Source organism: Brienomyrus brachyistius, chromosome 1 (genome assembly GCF_023856365.1).
Source record: "Brienomyrus brachyistius isolate T26 chromosome 1, BBRACH_0.4, whole genome shotgun sequence".
Classification (NCBI taxonomy): domain Eukaryota; kingdom Metazoa; phylum Chordata; class Actinopteri; order Osteoglossiformes; family Mormyridae; genus Brienomyrus; species Brienomyrus brachyistius.
Genome location: NC_064533.1, coordinates 2,980,648 through 3,006,452, shown reverse-complemented (window position 1 = coordinate 3,006,452; position 25,805 = coordinate 2,980,648). Strand labels below are relative to the sequence as shown.

At 47.7% G+C, this 25,805-nt stretch overlaps 2 protein-coding genes and 1 long non-coding RNA gene across 9 annotated transcripts; 1 reads left to right on the top strand and 2 right to left on the bottom strand.

Moving 5' to 3' along the window:
• Positions 1 to 240: 240 nt before the first annotated feature.
• On the bottom strand, positions 241 to 16,639 carry guca1a (guanylate cyclase activator 1A). 2 transcript variants are annotated; one of them, XM_049019726.1, is made up of 6 exons: positions 16,572 to 16,639; positions 14,391 to 14,495; positions 4,141 to 4,410; positions 2,743 to 2,892; positions 1,648 to 1,741; positions 241 to 1,475 (listed from the first exon to the last, which is right to left on the bottom strand). In XM_049019726.1, the coding sequence occupies exons 2-6, from the start codon at positions 14,493 to 14,495 to the stop codon at positions 1,348 to 1,350; spliced, it is 747 nt and encodes a 248-aa protein (XP_048875683.1). In that variant the 5' UTR covers positions 16,572 to 16,639; the 3' UTR covers positions 241 to 1,347. The 2 variants fall into 2 exon arrangements, with proteins under 2 accessions (XP_048875683.1, XP_048875693.1); XM_049019736.1 differs by lacking the exons at positions 14,391 to 14,495; positions 16,572 to 16,639 and adding an exon at positions 7,569 to 7,701.
• Positions 15,457 to 25,021, top strand: hcls1 (hematopoietic cell-specific Lyn substrate 1). 2 transcript variants are annotated; one of them, XM_049019689.1, is made up of 16 exons: positions 15,462 to 15,843; positions 16,248 to 16,275; positions 16,824 to 16,907; positions 17,023 to 17,096; positions 17,719 to 17,848; positions 17,943 to 18,053; positions 18,334 to 18,388; positions 18,491 to 18,601; positions 18,915 to 19,025; positions 19,431 to 19,486; positions 19,629 to 19,698; positions 20,259 to 20,449; positions 20,688 to 20,810; positions 21,019 to 21,190; positions 21,553 to 21,615; positions 24,418 to 25,021. In XM_049019689.1, exons 3-16 carry the CDS (start codon positions 16,824 to 16,826, stop codon positions 24,552 to 24,554), a joined length of 1,488 nt encoding a protein of 495 aa, XP_048875646.1. In that variant the 5' UTR covers positions 15,462 to 15,843; positions 16,248 to 16,275; the 3' UTR covers positions 24,555 to 25,021. The 2 variants fall into 2 exon arrangements, with proteins under 2 accessions (XP_048875656.1, XP_048875646.1); XM_049019699.1 differs by lacking the exon at positions 18,915 to 19,025 and having other exon boundaries at positions 15,457 to 15,843.
• On the bottom strand, positions 22,276 to 24,029 carry LOC125746123 (uncharacterized). Of its 5 annotated transcripts, XR_007398852.1 has the most exons (5): positions 23,926 to 24,029; positions 23,637 to 23,752; positions 23,173 to 23,230; positions 22,884 to 23,057; positions 22,289 to 22,535 (listed from the first exon to the last, which is right to left on the bottom strand). It is a non-coding gene; the product is annotated as an uncharacterized LOC125746123 (long non-coding RNA). The 5 variants fall into 5 exon arrangements; XR_007398851.1 differs by lacking the exon at positions 23,173 to 23,230 and having other exon boundaries at positions 22,276 to 22,535; positions 22,884 to 22,999; XR_007398855.1 differs by lacking the exons at positions 23,173 to 23,230; positions 23,637 to 23,752 and having other exon boundaries at positions 22,884 to 22,999.
• Positions 25,022 to 25,805: the final 784 nt, after the last annotated feature.

The following is a 25,805-nucleotide window of genomic DNA, read 5'->3' as shown; positions in this document are numbered from 1 at the left end:
GTGGGTCAGGAGGATAATGGTGTTCCGGACTGAAGCCTGCGATTAAAACAGCAAAAGATAATCACCTGCTTAAGCATTCAGGTCTGACCCAGCTATGAATTCTGCTAAGTTTGTGTATGTAAGTACAGTTTTGCCAATTAAAAATAGTGTCATTTGACAGGTTTAATGGATATTTTAAAAGTAAACATTTCAGTACTATATGCTATTTGATATTTTTTCATGATCTTTTAATTTCATCATTGTTAACGATTTACATCAGTTTTGTACTAATCAAAAGTATTTTTGCATGTTTTCTTATACATGGAAAAAGAGGAATTTCAGGCAGCTGAAACTGCTTATTTCGTAAAGTAAATACAAGCATTCGGTTGTTTCGCATGTTTATATGGATGCTGATCCCAGCATGTGGCGGACACACTCACAACCACACACCCTCACACTCACACACCCTCACACTCACAACCACACACCGACACACTCACAACCACACACTCTCACACTCACAACCACACACTCTCACACTCACAACCACACACCCTCACACTCACAACCACACACCGACACACTCACAACCACACACCGACACACTCACAACCACACACCGACACACTCACAACCACACACCGACACCCTCACAACCACACACCCTCACACTCACAACCACACACCGACACACTCACAACCACACACTCTCACACTCACACCTATGGACAATTTGGTAACTCCAATCAACCTATAGCAGGTTCTTGGACTGTGAAAACCAGACAATGCTGAGGAGACCCTACAACCCAAGGAGAGCATGCAAACTCCTCACTGGTAGAGCTGGAGTGGAGATTCGAACCCTGGTCCTGTGGGGGTGCCACTGCGCTGTTGGCATTACATAACACTGTAAGCCCTCCTGCTGGCGCTTCCAGTGATGGCTGAGCTCTGACTTCCTGCACAGTAAGCATATGTTGCCATGGTGACAGCTCTCCTCTGACATGGTGGTTTTCAGTACCCTATTCCCTTCTGTGCATTTGTATTCTCTTAGGTTGGCTGGCAGGCGGTGCCTTGTTCTTTAAAGGTCACGTGACCTCCAGGGACACGCTTGTCCAAAAGCCTGCACTTAACGGGCCAGCATAGCATTTCGTAGTCACTGCGTTTGACATTTAAATGAGTTCTTAGCATCATTAGTACCATGGGCCCCATCCGCTGCCCCCTGCCTGTGATGTCTAAGTCTTAGTCCAACCATGGCGAGTCACAACTCACTGGAGCAAGTCTGACTTGCTTATTCTGATCAAGGGAGGGCGCACCTGCCCTGCTCAGCACTGGGAAGCTCTAGGTCTGGCCTAGTGTGGGGGTGGGCAGGTGCTAGACGCTGTTCCGTCGGTTGTGGATCATGGCGACGATGTGCGAAAGGTCAAGACTCTTCATCATGACTTCCATGAAGTCGCTGTCGCTGCGCGCCCCGGCCACAAACTCTTCCAGAGACAGCTCGCCTGGGGGGTGGAGGAAGAGGCCGATTTGAAAAGGATCCCTCTTGTACAGCCTGTATGCGATCCAGCATCTCACAGGGCTACGAGCTGCGATGCACGGAATTTAGCAGGGGAATCAGTGTGGCCAGTTTGTGCACGGTGACCTTTAACTCCGAGAAACGGGAAGCATACCTACCGTCACCGTTGACGTCGATCTTGTCAAACACTCTGTTGGTAAACTCCTCCACCGATACTTCCTGAGTTTCGTTCCCGTTAATGGCTCTGATAGCCTGGGGAGGGGGGCAGGAAGGGAGGGAGGACAGGAGGGATGGAAAAGTTAAAGGCTGCAAAGTAGATAATCTTATCAGTGCTGGGCAATCATTTTAAATCCCACAGTAGGAAGGAGGTTTGCTGCGGGGAGGTCAGTTGCATGCAGACCACATACTGCGATGAAACTCTGATTTGGGAGTTTGTCTAGAGGGGACCAGGTGTGCTTATAAGTGTAATGCGCTGGTCGCAGAAACTCAAGGCAGAGCCCTGACTGTATAAATATCCCCCAGTGTTAATGCTACACCCCCACAGGAAGATAATGCACTGAGAAGATGTGCTGGGGGGGGGAAGGCTGAGTGATTACAGTGAAGCAGGTGTGACAGAATGAAGACACATGATGCCACTGACTGCAGCCCCGTGGGCTCTGCTTACACTGGTACTTACACGCGTGTGTCTGTGCGTGTGTGTGTATGTGTGTCTGTGCGCGTATGTCTGTCTGCCTGTGCGCGTGTCTGTGCGCGTGTGTCTGTCTGCCTGTGCGCGTGTGTCTGTGCGTGTGTGTCTGTCTGCCTGTGCGCGTGTGTCTGTGCGTGTATGTCTGTCTGCCTGTGCGCGTGTGTCTGTGCGTGTATGTCTGTCTGCCTGTGCGCGTGTGTCTGTGCGTGTATGTCTGTCTGCCTGTGCGCGTGTGTCTGTGCGTGTATGTCTGTCTGCCTGTGCGCGTGTGTCTGTGCGTGTATGTCTGTCTGCCTGTGCGCGTGTGTCTGTGCGTGTATGTCTGTCTGCCTGTGCGCGTGTGTCTGTGCGTGTATGTCTGTCTGCCTGTGCGCGTGTGTCTGTGCGTGTATGTCTGTCTGCCTGTGCGCGTGTGTCTGTGCGTGTATGTCTGTCTGCCTGTGCGCGTGTGTCTGTGCGTGTATGTCTGTCTGCCTGTGCGCGTGTGTCTGTGCGTGTATGTCTGTCTGCCTGTGCGTGTATGTCTGTGCGTGTGTGTGTGTGCGTGCTTCCAGCAAGGTCGCACCTTGACGATGTTCAGGAGCTCATGCCGGTCGATGCAGCCGTTCCCGTCCACGTCGTACAGCCTGAAGTACCACCGCAGCTTGTGCTCCATCTTCCCACGCATGACGAGGCTCAGGGCAGCCACATACTCCATGAAGTCGATGGTGCCGTCCTGCCAGGGGGTGGAGCCAGCATGCCGTGTCAGAGGGGGGGCTGCACTAAGGCTCGGGGCAGATGCACCTTAAACCAGGATCTCTCAACTCGGCCCTCAGGAGGCCTCAGACAGCCCGTCTTTTTGCTCCCTACCGGCACCTGAACCAGGTATCCGATGTTCTTGCTTGGCTGGGATTTGCTGATAGATGAATGTGTTAATAACACGATCATGGTGATTCCTCACATTTTTTCACTTCGGCAAACCATCAAATACTGCTACTAAATGATGATTTTATTAAAAGTACTATCAGAATTTTCATTTTAGTTCTCCAATAATAGGATTTCATCAACCCTCTAAAACATATGGGGTACTTCTTGTCCGATACAGTATAAAACAATAATGTAGTGGATGGATAAGACTATTAACCTTAGTGTTTCTTAAATATGAGAAATACAGTAAGGGATGCTAGATATTTATTATCTTAAGAAGAGTATATTTTTATTGTGTTTTTTTTTATCCAGAATGTGTTTGATAGTTTTATTTCACCATCACTGCAGACTTAGTCACGTGTTGGTGTGAGACATTTAACTGGGCTTGTAAAGATAGTTACTTCCTTAAATGATGCCATTGTGCTCAAAGTAATTGTGGGTAAAAATGTCCCACAGCTGTGACTGACTACCATAATGTTTGTTCATAACTGATAGCTAAATGACTTCATGCCATACTGATTATTACACGGCTAATTTTACAAAATGACTCTCTGTACTTGCCATTAGTGTCCCTCACATGGATAACCTTTGTTTCCGCAACACAGAAAGGTTGTTCATCTGTGGAACAGCTGAGAATGAGTTACGGAGCCATAATAGAAGTCGCTGAATATTTTATAGAAGTTAAGCTTTCGTATGATGTTCAGTTCAAATATTACAGAAGTGCAGCCTGCAGGCAAACACTCCGCATCTCCTCACCGCCCTAAACTGTCCCTTTCTCTCGCCGGCGCTGTGCCCAGATATGAACTCATTTCCATAACGCATTCACTCCCCAGGACATTGAACAATTTTTGTGGGTTTAGAGAGTCTCGGTTCACAATACAAGTCATATCGTGAAAACTGACTTTAGATCATTGACGGTCCCATCTTAGGATCAACAGAGAATGTAATTTTGGAAATTTGCTCTTCAATTACGGTTTTGTTCTACCTGCATATAAACACTCTTGGTGACACCAAGACCCTGGTCCTCAGCATTGGTCAGCAGTGACGCCTGGCCTACCTTGTTCATGTCAAAGGTGCGGAACATCTGCTCGATGTAGGCACTGGCTTCGGGGTCGAGCCCCCGCAAGCCGAAGAACTGCTTGAATTCGTGCAGAGTCAGCTGACCTGAGGGGCACTCGGTCAGGAACTTCTTGTACCACAGGTGCATCTCCACAGCCTGCAGGTCATCCACAGTGCAGCTGTTAGTGTTGCCCATGTCTTGGGTTGGTGGGCTGGGCTGCTGTACCTTTGATGCTGCCAAATGATTCCTCCTCTCAGTCACACCAATCTGGGGACCCGAACTATAGCATGAGGGACTTTTATAGCAAGTTGTGGCTAATCGCTGACAGTAATCCACTAGAGGAAATTAGACGGCTTAGAGACACACTTTCTGACTCCTCCCAGCACAGTAGAGCGTCGCCTGTCGTTTGCGATAAACTCCTCACTCACACAGTTTCGGTCACTGGAAAGTTCCTCTCTACAAACTAGTGTAGCATAATGGTCCTTCACAGAAAGAGTATTTCCAGATGTTTCAGCAGCACACTGCAATATTTTATCAACAGATTTATTGCTTTGTTTGCCAGGACAGATTTAAAATGACTTGACTGACTGAATTATATCATTCCCATCATGCCTTGTGCATCAAGAACGCAGTTATGAACAATCAAGAAAAAATTGCTTGCAAATTATGTAAAGCAAACCAATAAAATTTTATTAATAAAACATTGAACTGTTCTGTAGTCATACAACAGTAATATATATCTGTGAATATTCCAACCCCCCGGATTTTAGACACATTCCGCAGTCCATGACTGCACTGACATCACGTTCGGAATGCAGTGCTGACTTCAGGGTTATGATCCCGCGTGAACGGCTCGCTCTGCCATATTTTTCACAGTGAAGGCCTCATTCTTCTGGACTCAATGCGTCACTAATGCTCTCTCTGTAGCCTCGACGCCTGCCACACTACGCACTAGCGTGTCTCCCTAGGGCTATCACAACAGATGCAAGCAAACAGACGTAAAGGCCCCGCAGTTATCGGAGGCACTGTGACAGGTGGGAAGCTTATTTAATACTTCTGCATGTTTCCCCATTCTTTGTCAGTCAGAATAAAGAGGAGGAGGGCAGTTTGCACCCCTGCGGGTAGAATGGGGGGGGGGGGGGGCGGCATACAGCAAGCAGTTTCATTTGGACTAAAATGACAAATCATTTGTAAGCCAGGTCATAAACGGATTTCTGGGAGCACATGTCTTCAGTAAATGACTTTTTCTAATCCCGAGTGTCTCTCTTCTCCGGCTTCTAGCGGCTGTTCTCCCGCGCTGGACGCCACCCTGCCAGAGAACGGGCGGCACGCACAGCCCCACATCTTCTGGATATTCATGTTTATTTAATCTTGTTTGACAAACAGCCTGTTTTCACACAGAATATGTCTCCTCTGGTTACTATTAACAGTTTTACCGAAGGTTATGGTAGTATATAGTGTGTGATAATCCGCAGAATGGGCCGGGGGGGGGGGGGGGGGGTCTCGGGTAATGTTTGTAGCATTTTTATGAGTGCAGTGATGAACAATCACAGACCAATTACCTGCAAACAATTAATGCAAACCGATCAAACCTAATTTTCGGCCATTTTTAAAATACTACGCTGAGTATTTAAAAGGCAGACAGACAAGTGGACTTCATGTCCCACCCCCTTTCTTATGCGTCCCGTAGTTCATGGCAAAAATGTCAAACTTTAACTTGACAGTACATTTTTTAAGAAAGGAAAAGCAGATGGATGTTCAGACACAGAGGCAGGCTTTCACACCGGCCATGTCCACGGCCAGAGACAGACAGGCGTCCACTGCAGCCATGTCCACGGCCAGAGACAGACAGGCGTCCACTGCAGCCTTGTCCACGGCCGGAGACAGACAGGCGTCCACTGCAGCCATGTCCACGGCCGGAGACAGACAGGCGTCCACTGCAGCCATATCCACGGCCGGAGACAGACAGGCGTCCACTGCAGCCATGTCCACGGCCAGAGACAGACAGGCGTCCACTGCAGCCATGTCCACGGCCAGAGACAGACAGGCGTCCACTGCAGCCATGTCCACGGCCAGAGACAGACAGGCATCCACTGCAGCCATGTCCACGGCCAGAGACAGACAGGCGTCCACTGCAGCCATGTCCACGGTCAGAGACAGACAGGCATTCCGTCACACCTGTTCAGTGCCATGCTTAGTCCCGTCTGCTTTCCTTGAGTTTGCAGAACAGAGATGCAGTCTGGCATGCCTGAGGTGGTGTGCCATCGAAGCAGGAGCAGACAGCTTCACGCCCGTGTGTGCTACACTGACGACAGAGTGCTAAGGTGACAGTAGTTGGCTGTTATCGGTCAAGAGACACTGAATTGTCTCTGCTTGGCCTGTGATCATCTTCTACCAACACGATGATCAATGTTGTCACACGTTGGGGCATCTATGGGTCTCCTGGAGTCTCCAGGGTTGACAATGATCTGCTGCCTCGCACCTCCTCGCCTTGTTCGTCTCGAATCCAGTCTCTGCTTTGGCTCAGTGCAGAGGCAGCATCCCCCAGAGGCCTCTCAGATTCCAGAGACCGGCTGGCGGAGTCAATCGGACTCGGCATCGCTCCCTGGGTGGAGATCCATGCTGACTCCGCCCCTCCTGCTCCACCAGTGCAGGTACTTATACAGGGTGTCAAACGTGGATGCCGTGTAGTGTGACAGCGCGATTGTCCAACGTGCAAACACCAGCAGGAGGCTGATGGAGCGTGCCACCAAGCTCACAAACACACTGATGTAGTGTATAAGGAGGAAGAGGCTCTGTCCAAGCTGTCTGCCACACCTAATGAGCAAATTCACCTTAGAGCCATGTCCACCCATTTTGGGGTAAAGACTATTAAGAGTTAACAGAGAGATACAGAGAGAGAGAGAGAAGTGAGTAAAAGAGGATTGGTTGAATTATTCATATGATGCTCAATTTTTCCCATTTTGCAAATGGCTTTTAGAGACTGAATCATGAAGATCAGAGATCGTCCTTTTTTTCAAAGCTAATGTTACATTTAGATCCCTCCCTTCGTTTTGTGAATCACGGCAGCAGACAAAATGCAGTTTTCTGATGTTTTGGCGGAATTCTTAATAAAACATTAAAGCTCGGAAAGTGAGGGCAAATATTAAACACCACAGCTGCCCAGTGACAGCAGAGTCCCAAGGCAGGTCGGCGTCTTGCACGTTCGCGCAGCAGCCGAGTTACCTACATCCCAACTGAGAAACTCAGACTGCCTAAGTAAAGTAGCTTAGTTAAGATTAACAGCGATGAGTATCATAACCAGCATACTAAACAGTACGTCGATGTAGAAGGTTTGCATGGTAAGCTAACTAGCCAAGCTGTGACAAACGCCCAAACGAATGTAACGATGTAGGTACTTCTGACAACAAGCATCTTAAATTTACCTTTATTATTAGAGGCTGCGCTTGGTATTCGCCTGCTTTAACACACCATCCATGTCTTCTACGCCCTGTGCAACGGCTGGCACGACTGCGCAGTAGCAGCTGTGTTAGACAATTCTCGGTAGATTTCGGCTCTTTCCGGTAGATCTTCTATTTGCCGTATTACACTTAAAAGCAGAACCGCAGTGCGCGGAAAAAAATAGTTAATGACCGCTCTCTTGAATGCATTTGTGCTATTTTTGTTGCATTTATAACTGTTACTGTGCAAGCACATTGCAACATCTGAGAGTTGCAATAAATACAGATGAAGGGAAAGAAGAAGCTGTCCTCTCTGTCCATAGCGATTGTTCTGCTGGAGCGGGAGTCTCCTTTAATCCTGTCCTTTGAGCGAGAGTCTCCTTTAATCCTGTCCTTTGAGAAGAGGACCTATGAAATATAGAGCCCAGGTCGACAGTGCTATGAACAGCACGGACAAGTACTGTTAGGAGGGAGGGGGGTAGGAGGCCAGGGTACGACTGCTGGATAAGAGGGTGGCAGGGGGTTCTCTAAGAGGCCAGTGTGTGGTACAGAGCGCCGCTGCCAGGTATAGGCGAACAAGGGTGGCCAAGGTGAAGTGTGGCGGGGAAAAATATATCATACGTATAAGAAAGTGGGCAGTGGTGGCTTAATGGTTAGTGAAGCGCACTTGTAATTGAAAGATTGCTGGTTTCAAATCCCACTGCGCCGCTCCCCGGGCGCCGAATTAGCTGCCCCCCTGCTATGTCACGACGTCACATATGGTTTAAATGCAGAGAACACATTTCGTTGTTGTGCTGTGGTGCGTCAACAATTAAAAAAAAAAAAAAAAACATTTGCATCAAATTAAAATGTTTAAGCTCAGACACAAACGTGGTCTACTAGGTATAAACAGGACAGGCAGTTGCTGGGTCTCCCGAATTACTGCTGAGGAGGAAGTGAATTGATCATCAGTGTTTTTGGTCGGGGCCTTCCCAGGTAAAACGCTGCCAATGGCCCTGAGAAGATAGATCCAGCCCTGCTGTATAGGGACAGTCTTCCTGTGTACATGCATCCATCCACTAGAATGGGAATTATAGACACAGCAGATCTCGTACAATCGACAAACGAGGCTCCACATTCCTAGAGGCTGCCCAGCACTGATCAGCCGAGCTGCGGAATGGGCGAAAAGGGCTAGTCATGATCCGTATGCCGCCAGCACCTGTCGCACTGACTTGGCTCGGTCACTAGGGTCAGTCGGGACGTGGCTATGGACCACTGGCCCAGAGAGAGAAACTGCAGGGCTGGCAGATGAGTCCCAGTGTAGGATAATGCCAGTGCTGTCTGGCCGCCAGCCTGTTAGGTAAGACAGCCACTAATCCCCTCCCCAGAGCTTCTGACAGCTGACCTTGACACAGCTCACCGGTGAGCCAGTGCAACCCAAATTCATGACTAAACACTTTCTACTGATTGACGGTGAAGAAATGCAGACTAAAATAGAAATGTAGGTCATCCACAGATGGGTCGTGTCTCTTTCTTGACCCCTGCTCACCCAGCATTGGAAACTCGCCCATCAAAAGTAGCTGCTAAGGGTTTGTACTCCTGTCGCTATGATATGGGTGTGGACTTATTCACATAATTGATTTGATCTAGCAGCTAAAGTCCATGCCCCGAATTATCAAATGATGACAAATGATGACATTAAAGCTGAGAAAAGCACTCCTCCTTTTCCTCGTTGGGATTGTGCCCCTTAGCCAAGATCCTGGGAGCATCAGCTCTTCCCTGTCAGTATGATGAACCATACTTGAAGTCAACGTGTGTATCTGAAGGCTGCAATGAAAGAACGCAAAGTACAAAGACAGTATTACGTCCTGCTCTGCCGCTACATAAAGGCTGCTGATATGGCAGGTCCAGCTCATTCATATTTTAGCAAATGTGTTTCTCTTGAAAAGCTGAGTTCCCTTTAGTGTCTGGAGGTGCCTCTGCACTCTAGCATGAGACTTACTGAGATAGAAGAACTAAGTATCAGTGGAAGGACTTTAAGTTTGACTCTAAAGTTGAGTCATATTAGGGTAAATGCCGGTGTAAATATGTTTATGGTACAAATGAGCTTTGGCAATCAGAACTTTGATACACAAGTTCAAAACAGTGTGATAAACAGTCGCCATGACAACAAACCGTCATTTGAATTGCAGGTGCTGCAACCTGTTTTATTGCATCAAAGGGAACAGCCTCAAAAATTATGGCAGCATCTATTAGGCACAATACACTGTAAAAGCATCGGGGTGCAGATGGAATCTCTCTGGCAGGGAAATACAGGCACTTAAGAGCATAGGTGCTGAACACCACAAAAGCAAGGTCTCAAAAACGAGCACTGAACTGAATCAGCACCTCTGTGACTCAGCAAAAAACCGTGCGCTGTGAACTCTGCATAGCTGGGATGCGCAAAGACCCACAACTTATCATAAGGAAGACAATCCTAGACCCCTGAACAATGGGGAAAAAGTCATAGTGTCTGATGAGTCACCTTTATCCGGTGCCGGCATTCAGTTGGGTTTACATTTAGAAAACGCCAACATTGTCGGTTGTGTTGGCAGTCATTACGTCTGATGACGGTTATATGACTATGCAAAGCAAAGGAATGCAAGTCCCTTTGATAGCACCTTTAAGCTTTGGGAATTCTGTAGTACAAAATACAGCATTGATTTTCCATTTCCTTCATCCCTCAAAGTACTCAAGGTTTTTCTACTTGAGGAATGATCCCAGTGCACAGATTTCAGCTGATTTTGTACTTCTTGAATGCTTCTTAAAAAAACCTTCTTAAAGGGATGTGCTCCTAGAATTTTCTGCTTGGCCTCAGTAAAATACATCTGTGTACGTATAATGGCAAGGACTAAATCTCTTCAGAAGGGCCTTTATGTTAACGTGTTTTCCTGTTATTTTGTCCTACCCCTGTACATACAAACAGCTACATCAGCAGTTTTATTTACGATAAGACAGGAAGCAGGTCTTTAGTTTCTGTATACAGATCGATCCTGATTAAAGGGAGGTGTCCCACATATGGATAGACAGGCAGTTCCAGACACCAGAAGCCTTGTAACTGAAGGCTTTACCCTCAGCACTTATTTTAGGCATTAATAGACCTTTATCCAGAGATCTGAGGTGCATTTTGGATTTAATACATTAATCAGCTCTGTAAGATAAGCAGTGGTCTGACCTTCCAATGCCTCATAAGCAAGGGGAGGTATTCAGTGGGAAGCAGTGGATGGATATGGGAACTGGTGTAACGTCATTGCATTTTGTGGGCCTTGTCACAGTCCTGCAGCGGTTTGGATTTGCCCGCAGCCTGTACCCCGCGGGAGCAAGGCGATGCAGGCTGGTTAATCCGCTACCGGCAAATGCAGTATTAATTTTTCCTGTATCCATATAATCAGCTTAAGAGTCTCAGTTTAACACCGGAATAGACAGAGGGTTGCATGGAGTCATCGGATAACGCACTAAAGCCTGGAAATGTACTGCGCCGTTATTGCAGAGTGCAGTTGCTTTGATTGTTCACCCCTGTAGCAAATTTTGGGATGATTTTGCCGCTTGGGATGATTTTGCTGTTGTAAAGTACATTTCCTGCTGTGGGCCATTGATGGATTGCCCTCCCTTCGCTAGCAATGAGATTCAATGCTTGGTAGGGTGCCAGTGACCGCTCTAGAAAAAATAAATGATTTCAGAGCTTAAAGCCTGCTGTAGTGGATCTGTCCCCATTATTCAGTGACTCTGGCTCAGTGATCCTACAGTCAGGTGATAATGACCAATAGCACCTTGGGTTTGCTAGTTCATTCACCTGAATTTGCCACATTGAGATCTTAACTTAAACGCAGCTGGGTGATTCAGTTCCAGTTTCCCGCAACATGAAGCCTTTGTTTTAAAATTAAAAAATATCTGTTTCTAGTCTAAATTAAAATGACACTCAAACTAGGCACACCAATAACTCAGAACAAAGAGGCACAGAGATTATTGGAGCAAACTTTTTGTGAATATTTTTGTGAATATATATATATATATATATATATATATATATATATATATATATATATATATATAACATTACTGTCATTATTATCATTATTATTATTATTATGTCACTCATTTCCTTAGCCTGACATCCACATATCATATGTGTTCACAATGTGTGTTTTAATAGGTTTACATGTGTTTAACGCGTGTGGGAGGGGTATTTTAAGACTTAAACTATTTTTAAAAATGTTAATTTATATGGTCTTTCTATATCGCGGATTTTCACCCATCGCTGAAGGGCCTGGGACGTAACTTCCGCGATAGGCGGGTATCATTGTAATGGTTGCGAGACAATAAAGCGCTGTTCTACATCTCACCTATAGGGGGTGCTTATGCTACTCATCGCTGAATGATCTCTCTTTCTGAGGCAGGGCCTGAAATGTGCACGTGGTTAAAGAGGTTAGTCAGGCTTCACACTGTTAGTACAGTCTAAATGAATATTGTAAGTATAGTTTCTAACCATACACTGAAATCTGGAAGAACTGACATAGAGGACTTTGCAAAAGGATAGACAGTCAAAGAAAATGTGTACAGCTCCCTATCTGGATAACAAGTGTACATTTACTCAGAAAAAGTTCAAACATATTAAAACATATTCAAATGTACGGAAGTCTGTAGAGGACATGCATGAGCGTTTTTTCTTTTCGTTATCTCGAGATCACGACATTTTTTTCTTGCGATCTCGACATAACCCATGCCACTTTCCCATGATCTCGAAGTTAAGTATTATCCTCATGGACGAATGCATCAGATTTTACTTTGATCGGGGACTGTCCCAGTCAGAATCAGAATCATAATCATATACTGTATAATCAGAAGAATTTATTAATCCCGGTGGAAATTGCTCACATTGCGACTGCACAATCACATATAAACACGAAGACAATAACAATACAATATAAGTATAAAGTAGGAATGAAGGGTAAAACAAATTACGGCACTGTTAAACATGCTAATAAATAATTTATTTTTTAAAATAAAATAAGATAGAAAATCTCTGTACAGGAATCTAAAGTACCTTTGTCCAAAAGTTACATGAAAAGTAAAAGTGTATATTAATGCACAGTAAAGTAAAAGTATTGTAATGACCAGATTTAAGAAATAAGATCTCCGAGGGTTGCTGCAGAACGTGGATTTAGTATCAGTAAGCGGCTGCAGTTATGTCCACAGACACTAGCTCAAACGGAACAAATAATAATCTCCACACCCGACCGAATCAGACCCCAACGCCGAACTCCCCGCAACCCAACAGAGCCTCCCCCTCCCTCACACACAATTCCATAACCACACCCTCATAAGTACAGAACCTAAACTTAATAGAATAACATGGAACACATAATACCTGAAGGTATTACAGTATATTGCACCAGTATCATAAGTAGTTATATTGCACTTGTTTGTAAAACCAAGTTAGACTTCAAACTGTGAGAAATATCGAGGAATATTGCACCGAATCATGGATACGAGGATAACACTCTCTGTCGGTGCTAGAAAATTGTCATATTAGTGTTCGTCATTTGAGAAGGAGGATCAGAAATTTGCTGTTATACAGTCGCAGAAATTATAGTGAGTCTGAACGAGTAGTCAGTTTCATTACCAACCAACTGGAGAGTCCGGGACGTCTCCATGGTTACCGGGTGATGTGATGTTTGAAAGATGTCGGCTTAAAAAAATAAGAAAAAAAAATAAGTCGCGATCTCGAGATAACGAAAAGGAAAAAAAAGGTTATGCGTGTCTACGGACTTCCGTACAAATGAACAGCAACATAATTAAAAGTTGATTGTATTCTGTTCTTCAAAAAGTTACTGATATCTAGTCAGGTGGCTAGATGAACAGTCAAAGAACAATCAGGTGCACCCCCGCCATTACCTGTATTAATTAAATTTCACGACCAGTCACCTCATTAATTAAGTTAATTAGTTAAATAAATCGATGAGGTATTGATTATTCAAATGAGGTGTGCTAATGGTCGAGGCAAAAAAATCTATGTGTGTATTGGTGGTTGGTGCAAACTGACTTTGGGGGGAGGAGGTTAATGGTTAAGCTGACACTGACAGACAACAAATGGTTTTACATGAAGACTTCTGCCTTTTGAGACTTTTGAATTTTTATTGTTTTTTTAATGAAAATTTTGGTGAATTTTAGAAAACAAATTTCTTTGGGACTGATATCTTGTTCAGTTTTGTATCCTGTGCTGCTTCGGAGGCTCATTATTTGATAACAAAATGTAGACTTTAGATATCTATATGTGACCTATCACTATATGTTCCTGATTGTCCATTAATATTTTTCTCCAGAAGCAAGTAACAGTGAGGTAAAGGTTTGGGACATAGGAAGACCATGACAGGCCAAAATGGCGGCTTCCACACTGAAAATGAATAGTAAGCAAAGTGGTCTGCATGTTTGCTGCACAGAATTAGTTGTTTGATATGCCTGAGGTACTATTCCATTAATGGGGCGTCAAAACAAGGAGTTCCTCCACACTCCAAATGTCTCAGAAGGGGAAGTTCAGAGAGGGTACAGTGAGCTTCTGGCTGAGCTTCAAAGAGACTCAGAGGGACTCAGACTGGATTGAACAACAGCCAGTGGGAGGTGCAGAGGAACCTGTTCTGCTAAAGGAACAATCTAAATCCAGCGGAGGCCGAGCTCTCAGCCCAGGTGCATGACCGATTAAACCCAGGTACCCGCTTCCAAAACAAGGCCCTCAGAGAAGTTTCATTTTCAAGAAGTAGACTCTAGCGTGCTAAAAACAGGAGCTCTGACCTGCTCTGCCCTGGTCTCCTCTAGCTCCGTCTTCCGTTCCTGGCCCCTGCATACTTCCTTCCTCCCGTGTTTGTGTCCCACCCATGTGGGTCTGTGGTCAGGCATCTACTCTAAGAGACAGACTTACATGGTTAGAGCCTGTAAACGCAACTGTAGCACTTTCAGGCACAAATAATGTAGTACTGCACTCTCTCTTAATGTACTAATTAACCAGTAACTAAGTGTTAGTACTGTACTGATCCCATGTTCATCATTAGTCAATCATAAAGGTTATTAAGTTATTTGTGTTGCCTCAAGTATACTGTTACCCAGCTGTCTACCTACTGTATGTTGGATAAAGTAAAAAAGAACCATGATGCATCATGTGCCTCCCAGGAAGCAACTGAGAAAGAAAATCCTCACGACCGTCATTTTGAAATCTTGTAGATGAGTTCGCCGCTGCCTGTGTGCTTGGAGGGCAGACGGTGAAGGTTACGGCAGGCCGACATGTCAGCAGGGGCGAGATTCACGGCTGAACACAAATGCCCAGTCCAAAAAAAACACATCATTCTCTTGCCTCGACTCCCTTACTTTTGTGGAGTCATATATATCCAGTTAGTTGCTTTACTCTTGGTGAAGGAGAAGGACCACAAAGAGCCCTACAGAGAGGCCTGCTTGTTTCCCATGTCAGGCAGGTCCAGTACCAGACCAAGCCCACATGGCACCTGAGAAACCCCCCCCCCTCCCCACGGGGCTGCTCACTATTATGAGTGTGAAGGTGCAAAGTGACATTTTCTGTCTGGAGGTCCAGTGCAGGTAGAACCTTTTCTCCTTCTGTGAGCCTTTCACTTCTGAAGCAGCTTTAAATAGCCTCGGGGTAAATGGGGGGGGGGGGGGGGGGGGGGGGCAAGCAGGAACAATGAACTGCATTACAGCAGGGCCTATGCTCTTTGTTATTATTGTAGAGGAAATAAGCTGCACTGACAGTAATTTGTGCTGGATGTTTTTCTGTCTGCTTACTAACTGAATGACGCTACACCCCTAGTTCGAATCACTACATGCAGATGTAACTTTAACATTCGCTCTCATTGCAGAAATACGGAAGGCAGCGGTTAGTGTGAATCAGGGTAGCTAGTCTGTGCATGTTCAAACTGCAGCGCAAGTTAGTCCATGTATGGATGTGCGCACAGCGACTGCGGAGACAGGAATCTGCACCTGAAAAGCGCTCGTCCACTAACTTCAGCGTTTTTATATTAATCATAGAGTGTACGAACTCTGATATGTACGACTGTCTGTAGCTTTTGCGACTGCATGACATTTTAAGGGGAAGCCCTAAACCCAGCGGCTGTCCTTGTTCCTCTCTAATCACGCCCTGATCGCCCAGCCTTCCGCTCGCTCACCTCCCGGCGAGAGCAGCGCTGCAGCGGCGTTTCTGACAGCGCTTACCGAAGTCCATCAACTTCAAAGAGTTACCGTAAGTAAATATCATGTGTGGATGCTTTCTGTGTCTCTTCAAATGCAATTTCACGTAAAAAGAGTTAAAGATCGATGGTATACAGAAATTCAGGAAGTGGTTTACTTTTAAGATCTAAATTCCAGTTTACAGATTAAATATACTGAAAGTTTATTAGGCTGGTCTACTTAAATCACTAACTGAGGACCTTTGTAAATAAGTCGATTTGATTTACCAGGTATTAACTTCTAAAATCGTAAACCGTTATTCCTCAGTCTGATAGAGTTCATTTTTGGTAATGTTTAGTTAACTATTTATGCCAGAGTGTAAAATAGAACTAAATAGCATTAAAAAAGACCTCGCAGAGACGTGCGATGATGAATATATTTCCATCAACTTAAGATTTCCTCTGTTGTGTGTTGTAGGAACCCCAGAGCTGTCAGCTTCAGAAAGGTAAAAAAGTACCTCCGCAGTAGGTGGCCTTGTTTAGGAAGGGTTGTAAGTTAAAGGTAGACTGTAAAATGACTTTTGAGGCTCTTATAAATTAATCTAATGCTGTAAGTTTCTGTTTACTCGTGAATTTTAGTGTAAGTCATCTGACAGGTTATCAAATATGCGTGTATCATTATGCCATTAGGTCTAGTGATCTTTGAGTTAAAGAACATTTCATAAAATAAAAGTATGTTTTATTCATTTTATGTTCTCATCTGCACTGGTCGTGTCTTGCTAAACCGCCGCAGTTTCATTACCTCAAAATTAGACACCACCTGAGATGACAGCGTTGCTTTTTCGGCATGGATGTGCCTTAATGCGTCTTTCGTCTGCAGCACGACTGCAGGCATCTTGAACAAGCTCCTCTCGACTTCCTTTGTGGCATCAGTAAAATTAGACCGTCAGTTGCTCTACTCCGACATATAAGGCGAAAAAGGAAGTGCGTGTGAGTGTGTGCATCTCATATTTATATGACTGACGCTTTTTTGGGGCACATTTGCTTTTACTAGATGTGGAAGTCGGCAGTGGGACATGGTGTCGACATGAAGGTGTCCTCGGAAGGGGACGACTGGGAGACAGACCCCAACTTTGAGGTTAGTTGGGTCTCGTTTGAGGCAGAAACGACGGGTGCTTTGTCGGCTCTGAGAGCAGCGGTTGGAGCCCTCCACCGCGTCTCTGCACGTCTGACGGCTGACTTCCTCATTGCAGAATGACGTGTCCGAACAGGAGCAGAGATGGGGCGCCAAAACCATCGAGGGGTCGGGCCGAAAAGATCACATCAGGTACTGCTGGGGGAGAGAGAGCAGGGGTCAAAGGTCACTTTGCCAAGTTCATGCACAATGTCTGACATATTATTTTCTGTTTGGCAAATGCTTTTATCCAGAATAACATGCACTTTTGAGAAAGTCTTGGGGACGATTGGGTGATTAAGGGCCTCACTCAGGGGCCAAATGGTGACGTCACTCTGCCGACTTGAGATTTGAACCAGTAACCTTTCAAACACACATATAGGATCCTAACACACTGAACCACACATTGCCCAAGGTCCCAGTTAATCACCATGGTGTCTCTGGGAAGGGTGACCATGCCAGTACAGCGCTCCCATTTTGCTTTTGGAAAATTCCAGAACTAAAGTTCAAGAACAATAATTTTTATTAACCTTTGCTGGTGAATTTTATTTTCACTTTTTGAACAAAATAAAAATATGGACTATATGAGGCAGTTAGGGAATAAGGATGGATAATGACAGCAGGGACGCCATCCTCTGCAGAGCTCCCTGGGGCTCCTATAGGGACAGAGATCTACGGCCATGCCCCCCTCGCGGGGTCGTACGAGGGTCTGCTGGGGTGGGGTGGTGACGTCACCGGTGTGAGCGTGAGGTGGCTCACTACTCGCCCCCTGCAGTGTTGCCGAGCTCCGGCAGAAGGTGGCCTCCGAACACGAGCAGGTGAAGAAGAAGGAGCTGGACGAGGGACCCAAGGCCTCCTTTGGGTACGGAGGGAAGTTCGGGGTGGAGAAGGACCGTATGGACAAGGTAGGTTACAGGGGGGCCAGCAGCCCCGAACCGCAGGCTCACGGTGGTGCTGATACATGTGACCGGCTCCTTACCCGCGTGTTTGGTTCTCCAGGCGGCCGTGGGTCACACTTACGTGGCTGAAGTGGAGAAGCACTCCTCCCAGACAGATGCGGCGCGTGGGTTTGGGGGCAAGTTCGGCGTGCAGAAGGATCGCATCGACAGGGTAAGAAGTCAACGTTCCTCCGCTTTCCCTGTCGTCTCAGCTGATTATTTCAGAACTTGCAGTTTAAATAACCATTAATTAACCAGGTTAATTCATGCCTGATATCATTTTCTGCACAATAATAATTATTCCAAACATTTGCTAGTATTTCTTATTCAAACTTGATTTCTGATGAAGGTCTAACGCCCTCTGTGCGCTGCAGTGTGTCATGCACGCACAGCAATGAAGCAGGCTAATGTTTACATGCCGTAAAAGCTGGAGTTTGTCTCTCTGGTTATAGTCTGCGGTTGGTTTCGAATACAAGGGAACAGTGGAGCAGCACGCCTCCCAGAAAGGTACCCTTTGCACAGTACTTTTTTTCTTTAACCTGGAAACATGTTTTTAGTTTTTATACTCTCATGCTGCATTTTATGTCTTTCTTGTACTTTCTCCTTCAGACTATGCTAAAGGTTTCGGGGGCAAGTATGGCGTGCAAAAGGAGAAGATGGACAAAGCTGCCCTGGGTTATGATTACAAGGGGGAGTCGGAGAAACACCAGTCTCAGAAAGGTTAGAGTGACCCCTACTGGCTGGAGAAGAGAAAAAGCAATTCTCATTTCACATTTATGTACTGAGGTGATGCTTCTACGCAAGGGGTGTACATTTGAGAAAGCAGGTTCACTCATTCCCTGGAGTAACTGGGGGTTAGGGACATAACAAAGAAACCACACTGCTTGCCCTGGGATTTGAACCAACAACCTTCTGATCACAAGTTCAGCATCCCAGCACAACACCCCCATTTTATCACTGACATATTTATGTGTGTGTAACGAGTTTAAAATGTACCCTCTTTTCCGCGTTTTCCCTCTGTCTACTGCCCCAGACTATGCAAAGGGCTTCGGTGGGAAGTACGGAGTCGAGAAAGAGAAGGTGGACAAGGCTGCCGTGGGTTATGACTACAGGGCAGAGACGGAGAAACACCAGTCTCAGAAAGGTGACACCGACTGACAGGGGTGGCCACACCCCTCGTGCAAAAACCGGCCAATCACTCGAAGCTTCGCGTCCTTATGAAGGTTCAGCATCATGCAATAGTGAGATGTGGCTCTCTGAGCCATCAAGAGCTGATGGCTTATTACGTAATGAATAATTAGGTTGAGCTAGTCACACATCCAATAATACCAGGCAGTGAAGAGTTATTTTGATATAGTGCCTTTATAGAGTCGTTTCAAGGTGCTTGGCGAGATGGTCCATTATTACATCATTGTACCTCCATGTAATAATGTAATAGAGTGGCACATATAACAGGGAGTGCAGAAATGTTGCCTCCAGTTTGGAGGTGATGCTTCTGTGGTCAGTCAGAGCGTTTTAGTGCCATTTCATTACTCCTGTTTATTCCCAGACTACGCCAAGGGCTTTGGCGGCCGTTACGGGGTGGAGACCGATCGCATGGACAAGGTGAGCCTCCCAACCAGCGGCCGGCCTCCCAACCAGTGGCCGGCCTCCCAACCAGCGGCCGGCCTCCATTTATGGCCTCCTACCGTGACGATGCTCCTCTGCCGCCACGTGCAGCTCTGACTCCTCACAATGTCGCCCCCAGAACGCTGCTGCCTTCACTGAAATGGAGGCCCCCACCTCGTCTTATAAGAAGACCCAGCCGTCTGAGGCCTGTGAGTGTCTGGCAGCATGGGGAGGTCGCACATTGCGGCGCATAAGCATAAGGGGATATTCTAGGATGTTTTTTTTTAAGGTGGGGGGCAAAAGAGGGGGAATAATTAATAGAGAGGGGCCAGCCTTATCATTAGCCAATAACTTATTTTTTATCGATGGGTGACAGGAGAGGGGGCACTCTGGCGGCCAATCAGCTATCAGTGCCCCTGTGGCCCCACCCCTCTATATGCACCCCATTGTAGTATCCCATAAAAAGCCAAAATGTAATAAAAACTTATTTTGACATTGTGGGGACCATGTCTCAGGTCCCCACAATTATCTGTGAATTTAATCAAAAAAACTAAATATTTTTTATTTGGTTACTTATGGTTAAGTTTAGGGCTGGGTGGGGGTTAAGGTTGTCATGTTGGGATTAGAGTTTTCCCCATAGAAATGAATAGAGAGTCCCTAACAAGATATAATGACAAATCTGTGTGTGTGTCTGTGTGTGTGTGTGTGTGTGTGTGTGTGTGTGTGTGTGTGTGTATGTGTGTGTGTGTTTATGCACATATGTGAGCAGCAAGTGGGGGGGCAGGAAATCTGAAGGCACGCTTCGAAAATATGGCGCGAGCATCAGATGAAGAAAACAAGAAACGGGCGGAGGAGGAGAGAGCCAGGAGACGGGAGCGGGAGGCGCGGGAGCGGGAGGCGCGGGAGCGGGAGGAGGCGCGTAAGGCACAGGAGCGGGAGGAGGCTCAGAAGAGACAGCAGGTGGGTCACACTCCTCCCAGTGGACGGGTTCAGGTTCACACTACGGCTGGATTCTCCTGTACATACATCTGCAAAGAGCTGCATTAGCCAGAGATGCACTGGCACTGACAGGAATTTAACAGGAAATGAACAGGAATTTCTTAGGAGCACCGTAGAGATCCCAGGAGGTGCCGGAGTGGTCACTGCAGGGTGAAAGGGCATGACCACATGCACACCAACGTTCCCATCTGTTCCCCAGGAGCAGGAAAGTGCAAAGCAGGAGATGCAGGAGCCTCCCGCGGCTCCAGAGACCAGAGAGACCCCCCCACTGCCCAGGAGATTGCCTGAACCTCCCAGAGAGGAGCCAGACCCAGTGGCAAAGGTGCAGAGGGTTCTCCAGTTTGGCTTTTCATGCGTCTAGCTGTGTAAGGAATAGCAAGGCATAGAACTGAGAAGTCATCATGCAGCCAGGATCTCGAAGCAGAACCTGTCAGACTGTTAGTGCATCTCCACTGAGAAGTTCCATAAAAATAGCAGTAATGGGGCCAATGTCCTGGTGACTGTGCTGACTTTATGCCGCCCCCCCCCAGAAAGAAAAGCCGGAGAAGGAGGAGGAGGTAGACTATGACATGCCCCCCGCCCTGCCACCTCGCCCTGCCGACCTGCTGGAGGATGACTATGCAGAACTCCAGGAGGAGCCGGAAGAAACCCCCCAGCCGGAGGAGGAAGAAACCTACGAGGACGTTTCTGTTCCTGTACAAGGTTTCTGAGATTTTTGGTTTTATGTTGCAGTGTCTGGCACAGATCCAGACCCTTTCCCATAGGGCCACGGTCTGGTAGCCACATGTAACGGGATGACAGCTTGCATTTCCATTGGACAGTCACATTAGAGGCACATTTGGAGAGCTGAACAGGGTACGTCCTGTCAGCCAATCAGGGGTTGTGTGCATTTTAACATGTTAAGGTGGACCGTCTCTCCAGAACTCCTTACTACTGACATCAGCGAGTGAGACGTATCACTGAAACGGAGTGGTAGTTCTGGGCACCATCAAGCAATAAATAATTCAAAATCCGCGTGGAACTTCCAGGCTTTTAAAAAGACGTCCTGCTTCTTAAATCCACAGATAACGACTACGAAGACCTGAGTTGTGGGCAGTCGGCTGTGGCTCTCTATGACTATCAAGGCGGTAAGTATCCTTGGGGGCCCCCTAGTGGAGAGCTGTGGAAGTTGCCTTTTCTCAGGGCTTCACTATCGGCTGGATAAAAAACACACAGAAATAAGAATTTTGGACTGCTGGTTAGGGAGGCAACAGCATGCATGCCGCCGTAGGTTCAGGTAAGCAGGATGCAGTCATGCATTTGTTTGCTTTTCCTTGTGCTGCAAAGGGTTTTGCCCATTAGAGTGACTGGATTAGGCCAGTGCTGAATCACGCCCACATTACTATGCATTCTTTGGGCTCAGAAACAAATTTGGATACTTCACTTCAATTCAGTTTAAATTTATTTGTACACCCCATTTTCACAACATTACACTGTCGCAAAGCGCTTTACATTATCCCTGCTCAAAGCCCCCAGTGAGCAGGCCAGTGGCGACAGTGGCAAGGAAAACTCCAGAGAAGGAAGAAAGCTTGGGAGGAACCAAAATGAAAGGGGGCAGCAGAGGAAGCCCTAACCCTAACCAGACACAAAGGGGAGCCCATCCTCCAGGGGGCAGCAGAGGAAGCCCTAACCCTAACCAGACCCAAAGGGGGAGCCCATCCTCCAGGGGGCGGTAGAGGAAGCCCTAACCCTAACCAGACCCAAAGGGGGAGCCCATCCTCCAGAGGGCAGCAGAGGAAGCCCTAACCCTAACCAGACCCAAAGGGGGAGCCCATCCTCCAGGGGGCAGCAGAGGAAGCCCTAACCCTAACCAGACCCAAAGGGGGAGCCCATCCTCCAGGGGGCAGCAGAGGAAGCCCTAACCCTAACCAGACCCAAAGGGGGAGCCCATCCTCCAGGGGGCGGCAGAGGAAGCCCTAACCCTAACCAGACCCAAAGGGGGAGCCCATCCTCCAGGGGGCAGCAGAGGAAGCCCTAACCCTAACCAGACCCAAAGGGGGAGCCCGTCCTCCAGGGGGCAGCAGAGGAAGCCCTAACCCTAACCAGACCCAAAGGGGGAGCCCAACCTCCAGGGGGCAGCAGAGGAAGCCCTAACCCTAACCAGACCCAAACGGGGAGCCCATCCTCCAGGGGGCAGCAGAGGAAGCCCTAACCCTAACCAGACCCAAAGGGGGAGCCCGTCCTCCAGGGGGCAGCAGGGGAAGCCCTAACCCTAACCAGACCCAAAGGGGGAGCCCAACCTCCAGGGGGCAGCAGAGGAAGCCCTAACCCTAACCAGACCCAAAGGGGGAGCCCGTCCTCCAGGGGGCAGCAGAGGAAGCCCTAACCCTAACCAGACCCAAAGGGGGAGCCCAACCTCCAGGGGGCAGCAGAGGAAGCCCTAACCCTAACCAGACCCAAAGGGGGAGCCCATCCTCCAGGGGGCAGCAGAGGAAGCCCTAACCCTAACCAGACCCAAAGGGGGAGCCCGTCCTCCAGGGGGCAGCAGAGGAAGCCCTAACCCTAACCAGACCCAAAGGGGGAGCCCATCCTCCAGGGGGCAGCAGGGGAAGGTCTAACCCTAACCAGACCCAAAGGGGGAGCCCATCCTCCAGGGGGCAGCAGAGAAGCCCTAACCCTAACCAGACCCAAAGGGGGAGCCCAACCTCCAGGGGGCAGCAGAGGAAGCCCTAACCCTAACCAGACCCAAAGGGGGAGCCCGTCCTCCAGGGGGCAGCAGAGGAAGCCCTAACCCTAACCAGACCCAAACGGGGAGCCCATCCTCCAGGGGGCAGCAGAGGAAGCCCTAACCCTAACCAGACCCAAAGGGGGAGCCCATCCTCCAGGGGGCAGCAGAGGAAGCCCTAACCCTAACCAGACCCAAAGGGGGAGCCCGTCCTCCAGGGGGCAGCAGGGGAAGCCCTAACCCTAACCAGACCCAAAGGGGGAGCCCGTCCTCCAGGGGGCAGCAGGGGAAGCCCTAACCCTAACCAGACCCAAAGGGGGAGCCCAACCTCCAGGGGGCAGCAGAGGAAGCCCTAACCCTAACCAGACCCAAAGGGGGAGCCCGTCCTCCAGGGGGCAGCAGAGGAAGCCCTAACCCTAACCAGACCCAAAGGGGGAGCCCAACCTCCAGGGGGCAGCAGAGGAAGCCCTAACCCTAACCAGACCCAAAGGGGGAGCCCATCCTCCAGGGGGCAGCAGAGGAAGCCCTAACCCTAACCAGACCCAAAGGGGGAGCCCGTCCTCCAGGGGGCAGCAGAGGAAGCCCTAACCCTAACCAGACCCAAAGGGGGAGCCCATCCTCCAGGGGGCAGCAGGGGAAGGTCTAACCCTAACCAGACCCAAAGGGGGAGCCCATCCTCCAGGGGGCAGCAGAGAAGCCCTAACCCTAACCAGACCCAAAGGGGGAGCCCAACCTCCAGGGGGCAGCAGAGGAAGCCCTAACCCTAACCAGACCCAAAGGGGGAGCCCATCCTCCAGGGGGCAGCAGAGGAAGCCCTAACCCTAACCAGACCCAAAGGGGGAGCCCGTCCTCCAGGGGGCAGCAGAGGAAGCCCTAACCCTAACCAGACCCAAAGGGGGAGCCCATCCTCCAGGGGGCAGCAGGGGAAGGTCTAACCCTAACCAGACCCAAAGGGGGAGCCCATCCTCCAGGGGGCGGCAGAGGAAGCCCTAACCCTAACCAGACCCAAAGGGGGAGCCCATCCTCCAGGGGGCAGCAGAGGAAGCCCTAACCCTAACCAGACCCAAAGGGGAGCCCATCCTCCAATCACTACTTAAGCAAACTGATCGCCTATTTGGAAGCAACAAGCCAAATCTCTTTGTTCATTAGGTATTAATGCAGTACGTGATGAACACTGTTTTACTGTTTATGGGGGAGAAAAGTCCATTTTTTTGATGTTTCGCAGATGGAGACGACGAGATCTCCTTTGACCCCGATGACATCATAACGAACATCGAGATGGTGGACGAGGCCTGGTGGAGGGGACACTGCCATGGCCGCTTTGGCCTTTTTCCTGCCACCTTTGTGCAGCTGATGCAGTGAGCGCCCAGGCACCTTCATCGCGCTCCTCTTCCTTCCCCCTTCAGAGATCGCGCCAGTAGGCCCCATTTTCACAGACGCCATGGTGTCTTCCCCAGACAGCTTTCCATACTGTACCGGCACTCTGCCCGCAATCAGTAACGTCTAACTCCACCCATTGGTTGGTTCCCGTCGTGAGTCCCGCCCTCACATGCCAGATCCCACCCTGGGATTGGCTGAGTTATGACAGCACTTTGAAGATGACTGTAATACTCCTTGCTTATTAGCCTTGTCCCCGTTTTTGTGATTCAGAAAGATTAGCTTTATTGTACACTCACTGTGTAACTAACTATGCAACTAACTTTACTGATAAAAGAAAGAGAATAAAATGTATACATTTATGTTAAACTTATAATGTGCCTCAGTAATATTATGCAATTTGGGGGAAAACGTGCAAACCAATATTAAATTCCTCTTAGATTTTTTTAAAATCAGCTCAAGAAGTTTTCTGACAGTATTAGTAATATGACCAATTCATATCATCATGAGACATTAAGTCTGTTTATGCTACACAACAGAGAGACTGGCTAATTGTGACGTTTATGTAGTTTGTCTATGTTTGATGTTGTCTGTCTTTAACATGGTGCAATATCTTTGCCCTCGGAGAGCATGAGGGTTGGTTTTTATTTGTAAGCCATTTCTAAAAAAAAAACCTGATCATCTCGATTCTCATCACCGAATACCATCCTGTCGGATGACATTCCTGCACAGGAACGACGAGCTTCTGCCTCGAGGAATGCGCGCTGTGATGTGGGCGGCGCGCGGCGCGCGGCACGTAGCGGAGGGGGTTCCCTTGCCATGCAGTACCGGCGTCTGAATAGAGCAAATGGACGTGAGCTGTTCTTATTACAGCGTCGTGTTGGATTTAACGTGAGACAACACTGCCAATGTAACGTTTCATTTTGACGAATAATTAAATTCCGGCAATTTACATTTATATGGCAAATTTACAAATTTAGCAATCAAAAACCCTTATTACATACCAGCCTATCAGTAATTCGTTATACACAATTCCCCAATTTAATCGATTATCATTTATCATTATTTATATTCAGGTTTGAAGAATGGACATTATTTTAAACATCCAATCGGTTAAAATACACTGGATACGGGAAAAAAAACTCAAGTTCTGGTGGCACCCAAGGTATTACACGTAAAGCTTTACATTTATCCTACGCACACATACAGTAGCTTAGCTTAGCATCAGCCATACTG